The sequence below is a fragment of the Chinchilla lanigera genome, unplaced genomic scaffold (genome assembly GCF_000276665.1).
Source record: "Chinchilla lanigera isolate Chin_1 unplaced genomic scaffold, ChiLan1.0 scaffold00024, whole genome shotgun sequence".
Classification (NCBI taxonomy): domain Eukaryota; kingdom Metazoa; phylum Chordata; class Mammalia; order Rodentia; family Chinchillidae; genus Chinchilla; species Chinchilla lanigera.
This window is the reverse complement of record NW_004955425.1, coordinates 5,043,450-5,059,087: the sequence shown is the minus strand read 5'-3', so window position 1 is coordinate 5,059,087 and position 15,638 is coordinate 5,043,450. Positions and strand designations below refer to the sequence as shown.

Below are 15,638 nucleotides of genomic sequence, written 5' to 3'. Positions count from 1 at the left end.
GAAAATGTCTTCCAGTGAAGTTGTTTGTCCTCTTTGTCAAAGATAAGGTGGCTGAGTGTGTTTGAAGATGTTTCTGCATCTTCTAATCTGTTCCATTGATCCTTAAGTCTGTTTTTTGGCCAGTGTCATGCTGCTTTTATCATGGTAGCTTTATAGTGTAACTTCAGATCAGGGATTGTGATGCCCCTTGCCTTACCCTTGTTGCTCAGAATTGGCCTATACATTAAAAACTATAGTATTCTGAAAAAGGAGATCAAATAGGTATCAGAAAATGGAAAGATATCATCCGTTCTTGGGTAGGAACCGATATACCGAAAATGACCACACTTCCAAAAGTGTTATATAGATTTAATGCAATCCCAATCAAAAGACCAATGGCAAAAAGAATCCTAAAATTCATGTGGAACCAGAAGAAAACTAGAGGGCTAGGATATAGCTCAGTGGCACAAACACTTGCCTGGCAAGTGCAGGGTCCCAAGTGTGATTCCCAGTACCAAAAAAACAAAAAGCAAGAGAAGTGGAAGAATAACATTTAGAAATACTGAATTGAATTAAGTATAATGAAGTATAATTAGAATAGTTGCAAGTATTGCCTCTGAGAGGAGTTTGAGTACAAATAGGACCAGAGATGTATACATTTTTTATGTGATAATGATATATTTCTGTATAGAAGAAATAAAATTTACCGTTTAACCATTTTCAAATATACAGTTCAGTGGCACTGTATGCATTCACATTGTTGTACAACTATCATCACTATCCACCTCTGGATTTTTGTTTTGTTGTGTTTTGTTTTTTCCCGGCACCAGGAATCGAACTCACGACATCGCGCTTGCCAGGCAGGCTCTGCGCCACTGAGCTAAATCCCCAGCACCTCCACCTCTAGATTTTAATTATCATATATTGAAACACCAAGCTCGTTAAGTAATTGCCCATTTATATCCTCTAAGTCACTGGTAACCGTTCTACTTTCTTTCTACGTATTTTACTCTGTTAGGTACTTCCTAGACATATGATCACAATCCATTGTGAATGTTTAAATAAACAACTTATTACGGTCCAAGACAAATCACCAGTGATCCTCCTCAAAATCTCCGCCTTTCTTCAAACATCTTGTCCCACTGTTCTTGCCACTCTCTAAAGCAATTCTGTAGTCTTTCACAAGTGTTTTTACAGGTTATAGTAAAAAAGTGAAAGGTGCTGCTGAATACCATCCAGTAGAAAGGCAGGTTCATAAAAAGCATCATGGTGTGTCTCACCACCTTCTTCATTGACTCTGCCACTATGTGATTTCTGACACTTGTTCCAAGTCAAAATGACCATGAAGGTAAATGTTTTTGATTGATTCAAGACATCAGTGCAAAGTGACAGTACAACCACATGCACCCAATAAAAGAGACTTCTAGGAGTGCTTCAGAAAGTGGGAAGAACATGGGACAAGTGTGTTTGAAGCAAAGGAGACTATTTTAGGGGCAGGGATAAATGAACAGGTACCTTACTATAATCAATTTTTAAAATTTAAACATTCACCATATTTTTTATCACATATCATACAAGTAGAATCATGCAATATATGTTTTTTTATGACAGCTATTTTACATAGCATAATGCCTTCAGCTTTCATGCATCTTGTAATATGTATTAGAATTTCCTTCCAAATGGACTAATTGTTCATTGTGTGTATTATAGACCAGATTTTGTTTATCCATTCATCTGTTGATGACTTGGTTTTCTTCATCTTTTGGTATTGTAAATAATGCTGTGAACACAGGTGTGTAAATATGTTTGTCTTCTTTCTGTTCTTTTGGATACATAACCAAAGTAGTGAAATTGTTAGGACACATGGTAATTTTGTGTTTCAATTTTTAAGGAACTGACACACTCTACCTTAGCAGCTGCGCCATTTTACGTTTCTACCAGCGTGCACAAGGATTCTGATTTCTCTACATCATCACTGTTTTTTTTAAATTTTACTTTACTTGTGCAATGATAGCATCCTAATGGGTGTGAGGTAGTATTACTCTGGTTTAGATTTGCATTTCTCTAGTAAATGGTGATGTTGAGCATTTTTATGTATTTTTTGGTCATTTGTATATCATCATGAGAAACCTATCTGTTCAGGTTGTTTGCTCATTTATAAATTGGGTGGTTTGCTGGTTTTTATTGTATATGGGAGTTTGTTTATATCTTGGATATTAATTCCTTATCAGATTTGTGATTTGAAAATTATTTTCTCTCACTCTTTGGTTTGTTCTTTTACTTTATTGTTTTTTAGTGTGCAGAAACTTTCTATTTCAATGAAATCTAATTTGTCTGTTTTCTTTTGTTGCCTCTGCCTTATGTTTTAGGTCCAAGAAATCATTGCCAAATTTATATCATGAAATGTGGATGTCCCTATGTTTTCTCCTAAGAATTGTATAGTTTTAACTCTTACATTTAGGTCTTTGATTCATTTTTGTTAATTTTGTATTTTGTGTGAGGTGTAAGGGTCCAGCTTTACACTTTTGCATATGGATACCTAGTTTTCCTAACACTATCTGTTGTAGAGACTGTTCTCTCTCATATTGAACAAGTTTGGCACCTTTTGTCAATAGTAATTTTGGTTTTTTCTCCGGTACCGGGAACCGAACTCACGACCTTGCGCTTGCCAGGCAGGCGCTTTTGCCGCTGAGCTAAATCCCCAGCTCCTGTCAATAGTAATTTGATCATAAATGCAATTTTTCTGCCTTTATGCCAGCAGCACATTATTTTCATTACCATTACAAATTTTGAAATCAGAGTATACTTCTTTCAGTTTTGTTCTACTATTGAATTTTGTTCAGGTTCCTTTATGAATTTTAGGTTGGATTGTTCTGTTTATGCAAAAAGTGTTGGGATCTTGATAGGAATTGCATTAATTGTAGGTTGCATTAGGTAGTATTGACATTTTAATAATTTTAAATCCATAAACAAGGGACATTTTTTCATTTACATCTTTTTAATTTCTTTCGCCAGTATTTTCTATTTTTCAGTGTGCAAGTATTTCATCTCCTTGGTTAATTCCTATGTATTGGATGCTATTTTGAATTTAATCATTTTCTTAGTTTTTTTTGATTCATTGTTAAATAGAAATACAACTGAATTTTATGTATTAATGTTATGTCCTTTGGTGAATTCATCTATTTTTTTTTTTTGGTGGGAAGAGTTCTTGGGGTTTTCTGCTTATGAGGTCATATCATCTGCAGTTTTACTTCCTCCTTTCCAATTTGGGATGACATTTTTTTCTTAATTGTTCTCCGTTGAACATTCAGTTCTATTTGAATAGAAGTGGTGAAGTAGGCATTCTATTTTGTTTCTACCTTAGAGGAAAAGCTTTCACTCTGTTATTACTTATATGTCATTGTGGGTTTTTCATATATCGTCCTTAATTATATCGCATAATTTCCCTTGTTCCTAGTTTGTTGAATAAAGGCCTTTTATGTACCAATTGAGATGACCATTTGATTTTTCTTCCTTTTTTGGTGTTACATTAATTTTTGTGTTTGAACTGTTTTTGCATTTCAGGAATAAATTATATTTGGTTTACGTGGCATACACAAATTAAAGTAGAAAGCCTCCAGTAACCTGCTTCCTCCCTCTAGGCCCCACCTCCTAACAGCACATTCAGCTGTGAACTTCCTCTAGTCATAGTTGGCTGCTCCAAGGCAGGGTGGTTTGGCAGAGGGGCATCACAGAGGAGAAATAGTCCGTGGCAAGCAGGCAGGTGAGAGAAAGCAAGGGACAGTAGCAGCTTCTTTCTGCCCTCTTTATATTCTACGTAGGCTACTGGGGGATTAGGGTGGTGCCAAACCAATCAGTGGACTGCTTTAGTAATCTCACACCCTTATCTTGGCATCACACACTCTAGGTCCAACCACCTCTGAAAAACCCCACCTATGACTTCATGAGGTTTTGAGGGGACATCTAGACAGAAGCCGTAACAATTAATTTTATCTATTTCTGTTCTCTTACTTCATATCTGTCCTGCAAGTTATTCCCTTCTGCTAGCTTTTGAGAGTTGCAAATTTAGGCTATTCATTTCAGACTTTTCTTTTATATCTTTGTCATTGTTATCTTGCCTTTGTGGTCTGCTTTACCTTGGTCTTCTTCATTTTAGTCTTAGTTTTGTAGTTTTGTGACAGAGTCTTACTATTTTTTCTGCCTCAGCCTCCTGGGACTAGAGTTGCACATCACTGTGTCTGGTTATTCTTTTTCAATGTAAATGTGTGCAGCTGTAAATTTCCCTCTTTGTACTGTATTGCTTTTGCTATATCCCATAGTTTTAGTATCTTGGATTTTTGTTTTTTACTTATTTGTAGATTTCTTTGTGATTTAAGAGTGTGTTTGATTTCCATAAATTTATGAATTTCCCACTTTTTCTTCTGTTACTGATTACTCATGTCATTCTATGATAGAATATACTTTATTGTATATTTTTAAAATCTACTGTGAATTGATTGTTGGCCTAACATAGTTTATTCTGGAAAATGTCCTATGTGCACTTGAGACGAATATGTGTTGTTGAGTGTTCTGAAAATATTTGTTAGGTCTAAGTGGTTTATTTGCTGTTCAAATCTTTTATTTTCGTATCTGTGTTCTGTGAAAATGTAGAGTTGGGTATTAAAGAGTTTAACTATTATTTTAGAACTATGTCCCTTCAGTAAAGTTTTGCTTTGTATGTTTGGATGATCTGTCATTAGGCGACTAAATGTTTAGAATTGTTACATCTTACTGTATTGACGCTTTTATTGACATAATGTTGTTCTAAAAATTTATTTTGTTTGATGTTTAATAGCTCTTATCATTCTCTTTTGTTTATTATTTTCATAGAAAATCCTTTTTCCGTCCTTTCTCTAGTGTCTTTGGAGCTACAGTAAGTCTGCTGTGAATAACACACAGTTCAGTTTGGTTTTCATATTCTTTCTGCCAGTGTCTTTTGATTGGAGAATTTAATCTATTTATACTTAAAGTATTGTAATTTTTTTATTGTTTGTTTGGTTTTTTCCCAGTACTGGGAATTGAACTCAGGACTTTGCGCTTGTCAGGCAGGTGCTGTGCCGCTGAGCTAAATCCCCAGCCCCCTGTATTGTAATTATTGATATGGAGGGAATTAATGTTTGCTAGTTTTTGGTTTCTTTTCTATATGCCTTACAGTTTATTTTTCATTTTCTACTTCATTGTCTTTAGTGTTTTGTTGATATTTTCTAATGAAGTATTTGAATTCTCTTATCATTTCTTTTGTTTATGTTCTATAGCTATTTTCTTGGTGGTTGCCATGGGGATTATATTTAACATTTTGAAGTTGTAACACTCTAATTTCAGTTCTAACAGTTTGCCTTCAATAACACAAAAACTAAGCTCCTGTGCAGCTCCATCCCTGCTTTCTTTCAGCTTTTGATGTCACAAAATTATCTTTATATATTTTGTGTCTACAAAGACTAATATTTGTGTTTTTTTGGAGGGGTGCCTGGAATCGAACTCAGAACCTTGTACTTGCCAGGCAGGCACTTGTGCTGCTGAGCTATGTCCGTGGCCCATTACTTGTTTTTTTTTTAATGCATTATCTTAAATCATGATGAAAACAAAAAATAGTTGCAAAGTAAAGACTAATAATTTTGCTTTGATAATTGGTCATGAGTTTCCTGGGGAACTTTATTTCTTAATATGGCTTCCCATTACAGTAGCTCCCCTTATCCATGGTTTTGCTTTCTGAGATTTTTGTTAATACGTGGTTAAGTACAATCCAAAAATACTATTTGTCTTTATTTCTTCTGGAGAGATGCCATATTTATATAACTTTATTATAGTATAGTTCTATTTTTTATTATTGTTAACCTTTTTCCCTAACTTATCACAGATATGTATATGTAAGAAAACATATTAATACACACAGATATAGTTTTATCCATAGTTCCAGGCATCCACTGGGGAAGGGTTGTATCCCCTAAGGTTGAGGGAGAAATGACTATTGTCTAGTGCCCTTTCATTTCTATATGGATGCCCATTAGCATTTCTTGCAAGGCAGGTCTCATGGTAATGCATTTCCTCAGCTTCTGTTTTTTGGGGGAATATGTTAATTCCTTATTTTTGAAGGCGAGTTTTGAGATTATGTATATATGTATATGTTTTTTTTTTGTGTGTATATATATTCTAAATTATTCAAGTTTTGAGATTATTTCCTCTCTGATTTTGTCTGCCTAATTTATTAGTCTCTAGTTTCCAAATATCTATAGGCAAAATCTCCATTTCCTGTTGGAAAGTACTGTTTTCTTGCTTTTTTGCCCCTCGCTATTGTGTCAGACTTAGAATACAATGAGCCAGCTCTGGGCATGAAATCCTTGGGAGGAGAGGAGGAAGTGGGAGGGGCAGCTGTGGTGAATGCTTCCTTAAGTAAGAGTCTAGTTTTTTTAGAGAATATACTCCCTTCCCCTTTAAGTATTACACTGTTTTATTTTAAATACTGTGGATTGTTTATGTTCATATCTGTCTTGCTGTTAACTACAGTACTAGATAAAAAAAAGTTCAAATACTAAGGTGGAGGGGGAGTGAGCACACAGAAAAAGTCTTAATTGCAACAACCCTCACTTAAACATAGGAAAATAGAGAAGAAAGAAAAAGAGAAGAAGTCTGGGTTCTTGGCTGTGAATGACAGAAAGTGACTAATTAACTTAATCAGAAAGGAATGTTTTTGAAAAGTGTTAGGTAGCTCACAGCTTGAGAACCTAGTTTAAAAGATAGCTAGGGAAGCAAAGTAAGTCCAGGAATCTGTAACAGAAGCAGTTTGCTTAGAGCATTACTGCTCATGTACTTGCTGTACCAGGTACTACTGTCATGACTGGGTGCTGGTGACTTTCTCATGAACTTTCAGCTCCTCTAAATGGTGTCTGTGAAGAATCTCTCATTGTCCAGTTGTCCAGTATCTTGCCTACACTCAGTGGGATTCACTGTCCAAAGCAGAAGGACCTAATTGACTGTGGACATGATATAACAGAAAGATGAGAAAAGAAGTATCTGCTTCTGTTCTTTTGAACTTTAAAAATTGGAATGGTGTTTGATTACTAAACAGCTTAAAGATGATATGTGCCCCCTACATATTTCCTCAAGTTTATGCCCTGTTCTCAGACCTTTTCCTCAAAGATGCCTATAATTAAAAAGTTAATTAAAACTTTTTTATTCATTGTTTACCCATTAAAAAATGACTATGAGAAGATCCTATGATTCTACACCAATCAGTATATCTTGGGAAACTTTTATATTGTCATGGACATTGACCAGTTTTATTTTTATTTTTCTGACACTAGGAGATTGAACCCAGGGCCCTGAGCATACTAGACAAAAGCACTCCACCCAGCCCTTTTGAGAGGGGGTCTTGCTGTCACTGGATGGGGTCTGGAAAGGTCCCCCAACTGGCAGATGGGTACACTAGCTCCCTCATCCACAAGAGGGTAGGTTGTAGATTTGCAGGATGTGTCAGAGAGGCATTAGAAGGGTTTATTAGGCAGAGTTAAAGAAGGAACAAACTCACGAAGGTGTGTTATGGACTGGGGTTGGAGGTTGATATGTGGAGTTGAGTTTGTTTCCAAGATGGGTCATCTAGGATGTATATTTGTACTGTCTGTAAGGCTACCCATTCAGGGGCCTGTGTTAAGACTGTGAACCGCTTGTATGTGTTTGAAGTTTAGAGATATGATGGGTACACTAGCTCACTTAATAGTGAGCCCACTTAATAGTACACTTTCTTGAGAATGGAGGTCTGTAAGAGGAAAAGTACAAGCGCTGTATTTTACTGGTTTATAGTATCTGTAGAAGACCCTTGTCAATTTTAACGTTTTGCATTTTGTTGGCAAAAAATGGTATCTTGTGATTTGAGTGAATTTCTTCAGTCATGAGGTTAAGTAATTTTTACTGTTTTATTATCCTTATGTATTATGGGGGTGTGTGTTTATATGTAGCAATTTATGTTTCTTTTAGATATTTTTCCCTAATAACTTTTATGACCTCTGATAAGAAAACTTAGTTTTACCATTTCTGCAGTTTTATAATGCTTTGTCTCTCTTTTCATTGAATTTTGTGACTACAAAATTCACATCAACAGAGATAGATTAAAGAAATTGATAGGTTATCTTTTCTTTTGAATTAATGATAACTATCTGCTTTATTCATATGTGTACTTATAGAATAGGAAAGCTTTTTCTTTTAGTAATTATTATTCTTTAAGAAATAGCTTTCTTAAATTAGTAAATAGTGCTTTTGATTCACAGGCATTATCATATATCCACTACTCCCAACTTACTGAATCAGAAGATGCTTCCTGATTTTTCCTTTCACTGACATTATACGGCTGTCTAACTTGAGGAATTCCAATTTATTCTCATTTCTTTATTGTTCTTTAAGGCCCCCCTCCCAATTGTGTGTGTGTGTGTGTGTGTGTGTGTACTGTTGTTTTGTATTCATTTGTCATTCTGTCTTCCCTTTCCCCCTGGCTGTTACATGTATCCTTTAAACCTGAACTCTGTAGTTTAATTGGTCTTCATAGAAAATTTGTTTTTCTTCCTTTGCGTTTTAAAAACTAGATTAATTTGTAGTTGTTTGTACAGAATTTTAGTAGTTAAATGCACTGTAGTCAAGTTATGACTTTATAGCCTATTATTTAAATGAAGGTTTGAGATTTAATCTGAATTATATCTAAGTATTTCAGTGTTTCCTTCCTTGTCTGACGTGAACTCTAAAATTACATGAACACTTTCTCCATTTCCTGGCATTTCCAGTCAAACTTGTTGGAAATAGTGCCAGAGTTGTAATTCTTTTTTATTTTTAGTACTCTAATGATAAAAGAAAATTAATAAAATGTATCAAGAATTTATTTTAAAATTTCATATTGCTAAAAATTGTGAAGTTCCTAATTTGTGCTGTCCTTTTACCCCATGTTTCTTCTCAAGTTTGTGCTCTATTCCAAAATATTCTGCTCTCTAAAAGTAGGCATGTATATTGTGTTCCAGTGGAATTTTTCATAGGTATGTATCTTTTAGATATCTGTTATCCAGTATAGTAGTTACTAGCCACATGTAGCTATTTATATTTAAATTTAAATATAATTAATTGATTTACTCACTTGTACAAGCTACATTTCAGTTATTCAGTGGCTATATATGTGTTGGGCAGCACAGTCATAGGAGATTTTCATCACTGTGGAACATGCTGTTGGGTAGTGCTTTTGTAGACCATCGCTGCTGTTCTATTTCTTATTCCTTTGTTTGCTTTTCTTTTTTTGTTTTTTTGGGGACAGGATCTTGCTTTGTAGTTCAGGATGGCCTTGAACTCACAGTGATCCTCAGCTTCTTGGGTGCTGGGATTATAGGCATATGCTTCCATGCCAGGTTTATGTTTCTTAATCTAAAAAGTTCTAATCCAGAAGATGATGTAGTTCTTATGCTGTCCTCCAGTATTAAATTTGAGATTTTTTTGGAAAGGTACTCTGCAAACTCATATTTATAAAGCTATTCATACTATTTTTTAAAAAATCAACTTTATTGAGGTATAATTTATGTATAATAAAATATACTCATTTAAAGTTCAGTAAGTTTTCCTATTAAGTATACTGGCCTACCCTTGTTACCACCACCACAATCAAGATTTAGAACACTTTATTATAAAAAGTTATCTCATGCCCATTTAAAATCATTCTTGGGCAGTCTCTGATCTGCTTTCCATCAGTGTAGATGAGTTTTGCCTGTACAGAAACTTCATATAAGTACAGTCATACAGTGTGTACTATTTTACTATCTGACTTTTATCAGCATATTTTTAATATTTTTCATTGTTTCTATCATAACAGTATTCTTGGTAATTATGACATTGTTTCTTTTGCTGATATAAAATGTGCAGATGCTCAGTCCCTTGTGCACAGTGGTGCCATCTCTGCATATAATCTGTGCAGTCTTCTCATACTTTAAATCATCTCTAGATTGCATATGCTACATTACATTATGGAGATGGAAATGCTGTGTATGTAGTTGCTGTATTACATTGTTTAGGGAATAATGACAGGGACAAAGTTCACATATTTAATACATGCACAAAAGCTTATTGCAGTCAGGGGTTGGTTAAATCTGCAGATGTAAAGCCACTGATAGGGAAGGTCAGCTGGGATTTTATTGCTAAGTAAGACTTGTGAACATATATTTTCTGTTGGCTTAATACTTATGAGTAATATTGTGGGATAATACAGACCAGTGACATAGAATATGAGAGCCCAAGAAACTCTCATTTTTTTTTATAAGGGTGCTGCGGCTATTCAGTGGGGACAAGATAGTCCTTAACAAGTGATGCTAGAACAACATAATAACATGAACCTTGATCCCTACCTCCTGTCGTATATAAAAATTTACTTGAAGTATATTGTAGGCCAAAATGTAAAATTACAACCTAAAGCTATAAAACTTGTGGAAAAAAATCTAGAGGAAAACCGTCATGACTTTTAGTTTAGAGGTTTTTTTAGACATAATAAATCTTGTGTTTATGTTTCTTAGACATAAAAAATTACTATAAAAGAAAAAGTAGACAAATTGGACAACACTACAAACTGCTCTTTCAAAGACAAGAAAATGAAAGGGAAATGACAGCATGTGAGTAGATATCCGCAGTACATCTCTTAACAAAGGACAGGAATATACAGAATTTAAAGATGTGCTTAATGTGCTATCATGAGAGGATAACCCCGTAAAAAAAGGCAAAAGATGTGAATAGACAATTTACAAAAAAAGATACATACATGGTTAATAAGTATATTAAATGATATTTACAGTCAGTCATCAGGGAAATGGAGATTAAAGCAATGAGATATGTTTCATATTTACCAGAATGGGTAAAACTTACAGGGCTAACAAGGGATGTGATAAAAGCAAAAAGTGATTCAACTACTTTGGAGCATTGTTGGCAGTTTCTTGTTCACACTGTTTTTGACAGCCTTCTAAATTTGTTTAGCTCCCCCCACAGCTTATCTCCCAGATGGTTTATTTGTTTTCCTTTCAATTTTATACTTCTTTGGAGACAGTAGATTTTCTGGAGTACTAAGAATCACTATTTTTCAGTATAATCATACAAAGCTATTATTTTGGCTTTTCTGTTTAACTTAATGTAGGAGAAAGTAGCAGTATTCAGCTAAGAACTACAAGTACCTTTTATCACCTTAATTGCTTTCCCTATTTTGGATATTATAGCTCATAATTGAACAACTTAAAGGTGATCAGGAGGCAGTAGTTAACAGATTGGAGCTTGCCTGTGATAGTGGAAGTGAAGCTGGAGTTATTTGTATGTTTCAAAAGAACAGCCGATTCCATGTATTAGTAATAGCAGTAGCAATTGAAGTTTTATTCAGGCTCTGAAGAGCAAATATTGGTTAAACCATATAATAATGTGGTTACCAGATTGTGAGCTAGAGAAAAATGCAGCAAGTAATTATTTTGCTTTTTCAGATGCTGAATTTTGTTTGTTTGTTTGATAAACATTTTAAGGTCATTAGAAGTTACCTGTTTTCTAAATGGGATACCTTAAAGGTAGATTTTCCAATGGGTTTCTCAGCTCCTTCATAGTTGGCTATTGTCAGTACTTGGAGTTTTGTTACTGCCCTGTAGGTAGTACTTGTTACGTAACAGGTTCATTAATAAATGTTAAGGGAAGTTGTAGAAAATAAAATCTGCCATGCTTTGCTTCTACAATTTTATGTTCTGTTTGCACCATTAGTGTAATTTTCTTCTCAAAGACTTTTGTCTTTCGTATTGTCTGTATGTTTGTTGGAACTTGTCACTCATTGTAATCATCTTCTTTTATATTTTTGTACATATTTATAATAGCTACCTTAAAGTCATTTGCTGATTCTAACAATTGGTTTATCTTGGAGTCTGATTCTGTTGATGCTTTCTTTCCCCTTTGGTTATGGGTCATGTCTGTCTACCCGTCTATCCATCTGCCTGCCTGCCTTCTTCCATCTCTCTCTCCCCCCCTTCCTTTTTTCCTTCCTCTCTCTCTTTCTTTCGCTTTGTTTAGTAAATTTTAATTAGATGTTGAATGTTGAAGGGAATCAGAATGTTGTTTTCTTTAAGGGTGCTCCTTTTCATTTTGGTAGGCATTTAAATTAAAGGTTGATCTGATACTGTTAAACTTGGTTTTCTTTGTTAAGGCAGATTTCAGGCTTTTTTTTTGTCCTAGGGTTGTGTTTGTCTTTTTTTGAGACAGGATCTCACAGTGCGTTTCAGGGTGGCCTTGAACTCCATATATATAGTTCAGGCTGGCCTAGAACTCACAGTGATCCTCCTGCCTCAGCTTTCTTTGTACTAGAATTACAGGTATGTGTCACCATGCCTGGCAGGGCCTTACTTCTATGATGTCACCCTTCTGGGGTCTCAGCTTAATATCCGGGATGCTCAGTAAGATTATTTCCTCTCTGGCTGGGTCAAAATTCCAACTTCTCCCTGTATTGTACTACCTCTGTGTCTCATTATACTTTCAGGTCGTACACATATCTCACCCTTTGGTCAAAGACCTGAGGTGAAATCCATGCAAACTTCCTTCTCCTTCTTCCCAGGTATCACCTCTTTTCTGTTTTGGTTGAAGACCTGAGGTGAAATCCATGCCAACTTCTTTCTTCTCTTCCTATTTATTATTCCTTTCTGGTACCCTTTACAAACCTCAGACAGATCCATGTTCTCTTCTTTTTTACCTCAGTGAAACCTTTGTTCCACTTGAGTTGCATTTCCTTCTGCTTTGTCAGAAAAGACCCCCCACCCTCGAAGGCATTTTTGGGTGGTGGTGCCTTATGGATCATAGCCTATTTGCTGTAGTGGTAGTGTGATATATGAAGATTTGTAACTTGTTAGTGACAAAATTATTAAGTACTGCTTGTACTACTCTGTGACATAATTTTTCATAATCAAATTCATGGGTTATTTTTCTCTACCCATTGTCTCTTTTCAGAAGTTATACTGTAATTTTGGTTATACCAGTATTTAGCTTTTCTGTGATTATAACTACATAAATAAATGCCATTCCTAGTTAAGCAGTATAATAGATCGTAACTTTTTTTCTGCAACTCCCCTGCCCCAATTATGATGGTTTCCTTAGGTTTTTTACTTTGTTTAGTTTTCTATGTTCTTAATTTTAACTGATTGGTACATATACCCCTAATTATATAAATCTCTCCATGTTTGGGCATGAGCCTTCTACTCTCACCTAATCCGGATGAATTTTTCTTTAATCTTACTGTATGGAAGTCCACTTAGATGCCCTTTTCCCATCATCCTGGAGATCGTTTTCCTCCTTTGCATTTTGAATTCTTCAGTTCTTGGAATCTGTCACCTTCCTCAGTGGCTTCCCACTCTTGTTTTGTGGAGCACATCTTTCAATAACTTCATGAAAATGTATGGGAAGCAGAATTATTGGAGATTATGCTTATTTTAAAATGCCTTTATTATTATATAATCATGATTTACAGTCTATCTTGGTATACAGAATTGTAGGCTGGAAATCATTTTTCCTCAAAATCATGTTTTGCCTATTTTTTTTTTTTTTTTAAAGCTGTTAGTATTGCTGTTAAAAAAGAACAATGTTACTTTGATTCCAAATTCTTTTTAGAAACCTATTTCCTTATAGGCATCCAGTTAGGATTGTCTCTCTCTCTTTTTTGGTGGGGGATCTCTTTAGAAATTTCACAAAGGAACATATACTGTGTAGGCATGTTTTCATCAGTTTTGCTGGGTATTCATGCGCCTTTCAGTTTGAAAATTCATGTCCTTTAGTTTGGGATTTTTTCTTTTTTTAAGCCTCTGATTGTTTTTTCTGTTTGTTCTGATAATTCCTCAAAATTATACTCTTTTGACCCTTTTGTTTCCTACCTTATAGTGTCGTAGTGTTGAGGACTAAGGGTGTGTGTGTGTGTGTGTGTGTGTGTATGTATTTTTGTGATACCTGTAATTATTATTTGTTGAATAGTTTCATAAATAATTGTCAAGAAGGAATGGTCTTCAGGTTTGATTCTTAGATTTATTAGCTGTGTCATCTTGGACAAGTCCCATAATCTCTTTGAGACCTAGTTCCCTCCTCTGTAAAATGTGAATAAACTCTACCTCTCAGATGTTTGTTAGGGGTGAAAGAGAACATATATATGAAAATACTTAATGAATTCCTTCAGAATTAATAGCTGTTTGTATCTTTTAAAACCAAAAGTTTTTAGTTGGGAAGAAAATGATGGCTGAATTTTCAGGTTTAGAGTATATAATGACTTTCTTGTAAATTGGTATGAACCATGCTAATAATGCTAAGTGCTAATGCCCCCTTTTCAAGAAGTTATTTCTTAAAAGTCAATCTCATTGTGTTAGCCTGAAGACAGACTTATGGAAATACTCACTCTGTCAAAAGCTCTAGTTTTACTCAGATTGTATAAATCTGTGTAATGTAGTAATTATTTCAGAATGCTATGATTACTAGTGTGAACCCATAAGGGAATACATAATTGGTTTATTTATTTATTTTTACTTAATGGTATTTGAGATTAAGAAAAATAGAGTCTGTCTTTTGGTTCTTAATTGTATTAACGTAATTTCAAGTACAATATTAAATCATTTTTGTTAATGGTAGATTTTTGTTTTGTTTTAAGGTTTTTGGATTCAAAGCATAAAAACCATTACAAGATATACAATCTGTAAGTATGTTTTATTTGTATGCTCATGTATCTTCTGAAATAACTAAAGAGTGCAAGTTATTTTTCTATTAAAGTTAAAGATACATTTTAACTGAATTGTATTCTGCAAAGAATTAGTTGAAGATTGTGAGACGATTGTTAGATCATTTGGAAAGTGTAGTGATGAGGTAAAGCAGTGCTGGCGCCGATTCATGTTACTTGATCTGCTTTGAAGGACTTGGCATGCATCCCTTTTTCAACCTGTAACCGTGTGGTAATTTGAAGTATAATCTACAGCAAAGCAAATGTTAAAACATCGAGCCATCTTCCATAGAGGTGTGCTCCAGAAGGGATATAATTTTGTTTAAGATTCTGTGTCTGTTGGTTAATTAAAACAACTATTAAGAGTATTCTCTAATGGTATATAAGATAGTTACCTAAAATTATTAAATTAGTTTCTTTTGTCTGGTGCAGGAATTTAAAGATTGCACATTGGTAGAGCTAGTTGACCTTATCTTTAACTTTCTGTCTTTTCTTTGGAGTTTGGGAGTATAACTGTAAAAAGGAAAAAAAAAGAAGGGAAGGAAGACCATACTTAACCACTTGGTCCTTGAAGAGTGTTTTTCCTTCCTAAAACATGAACCATTTTTTAGCTTTTAAATAATGGCATGTTATTTTTATACTTGATTTTTATTTTTCTTGTATAGATATATAAATTGTACAATAGAAAGGATTTACGTAAAATTAGGTATACTAATTCACTCTTACAATTTTTTTTTTGTAGTTTATCAAACATAAGAGTAAGATTCTACCACCAGCAGGCATTTAAATCTTTGCCAAAAAGGACAAAGGATTCCCTATGCCTTCTTGACTTATGGTGTATTGCTTTTTTTTTTTTTTTTTTTTTTACAAATATTTCTGTTCTGATAAGACCTCAGAAGTAGTG

At 34.4% G+C, this 15,638-nt stretch overlaps 1 protein-coding gene across 1 annotated transcript in view; it reads left to right on the top strand.

Annotated features, from left to right (window-relative positions):
* Pten (phosphatase and tensin homolog) overlaps positions 1-15,638 on the top strand; it is a gene marked incomplete at its 5' end in the record, with an annotated part of 84,019 nt that overhangs the window by 32,742 nt on the left and 35,639 nt on the right. The window contains one exon of the mRNA XM_013514767.1: positions 14,669-14,713. Within this exon, the coding sequence (XP_013370221.1) occupies positions 14,669-14,713 (45 nt within the window). The remainder of the gene's footprint in view (positions 1-14,668; positions 14,714-15,638) is intronic.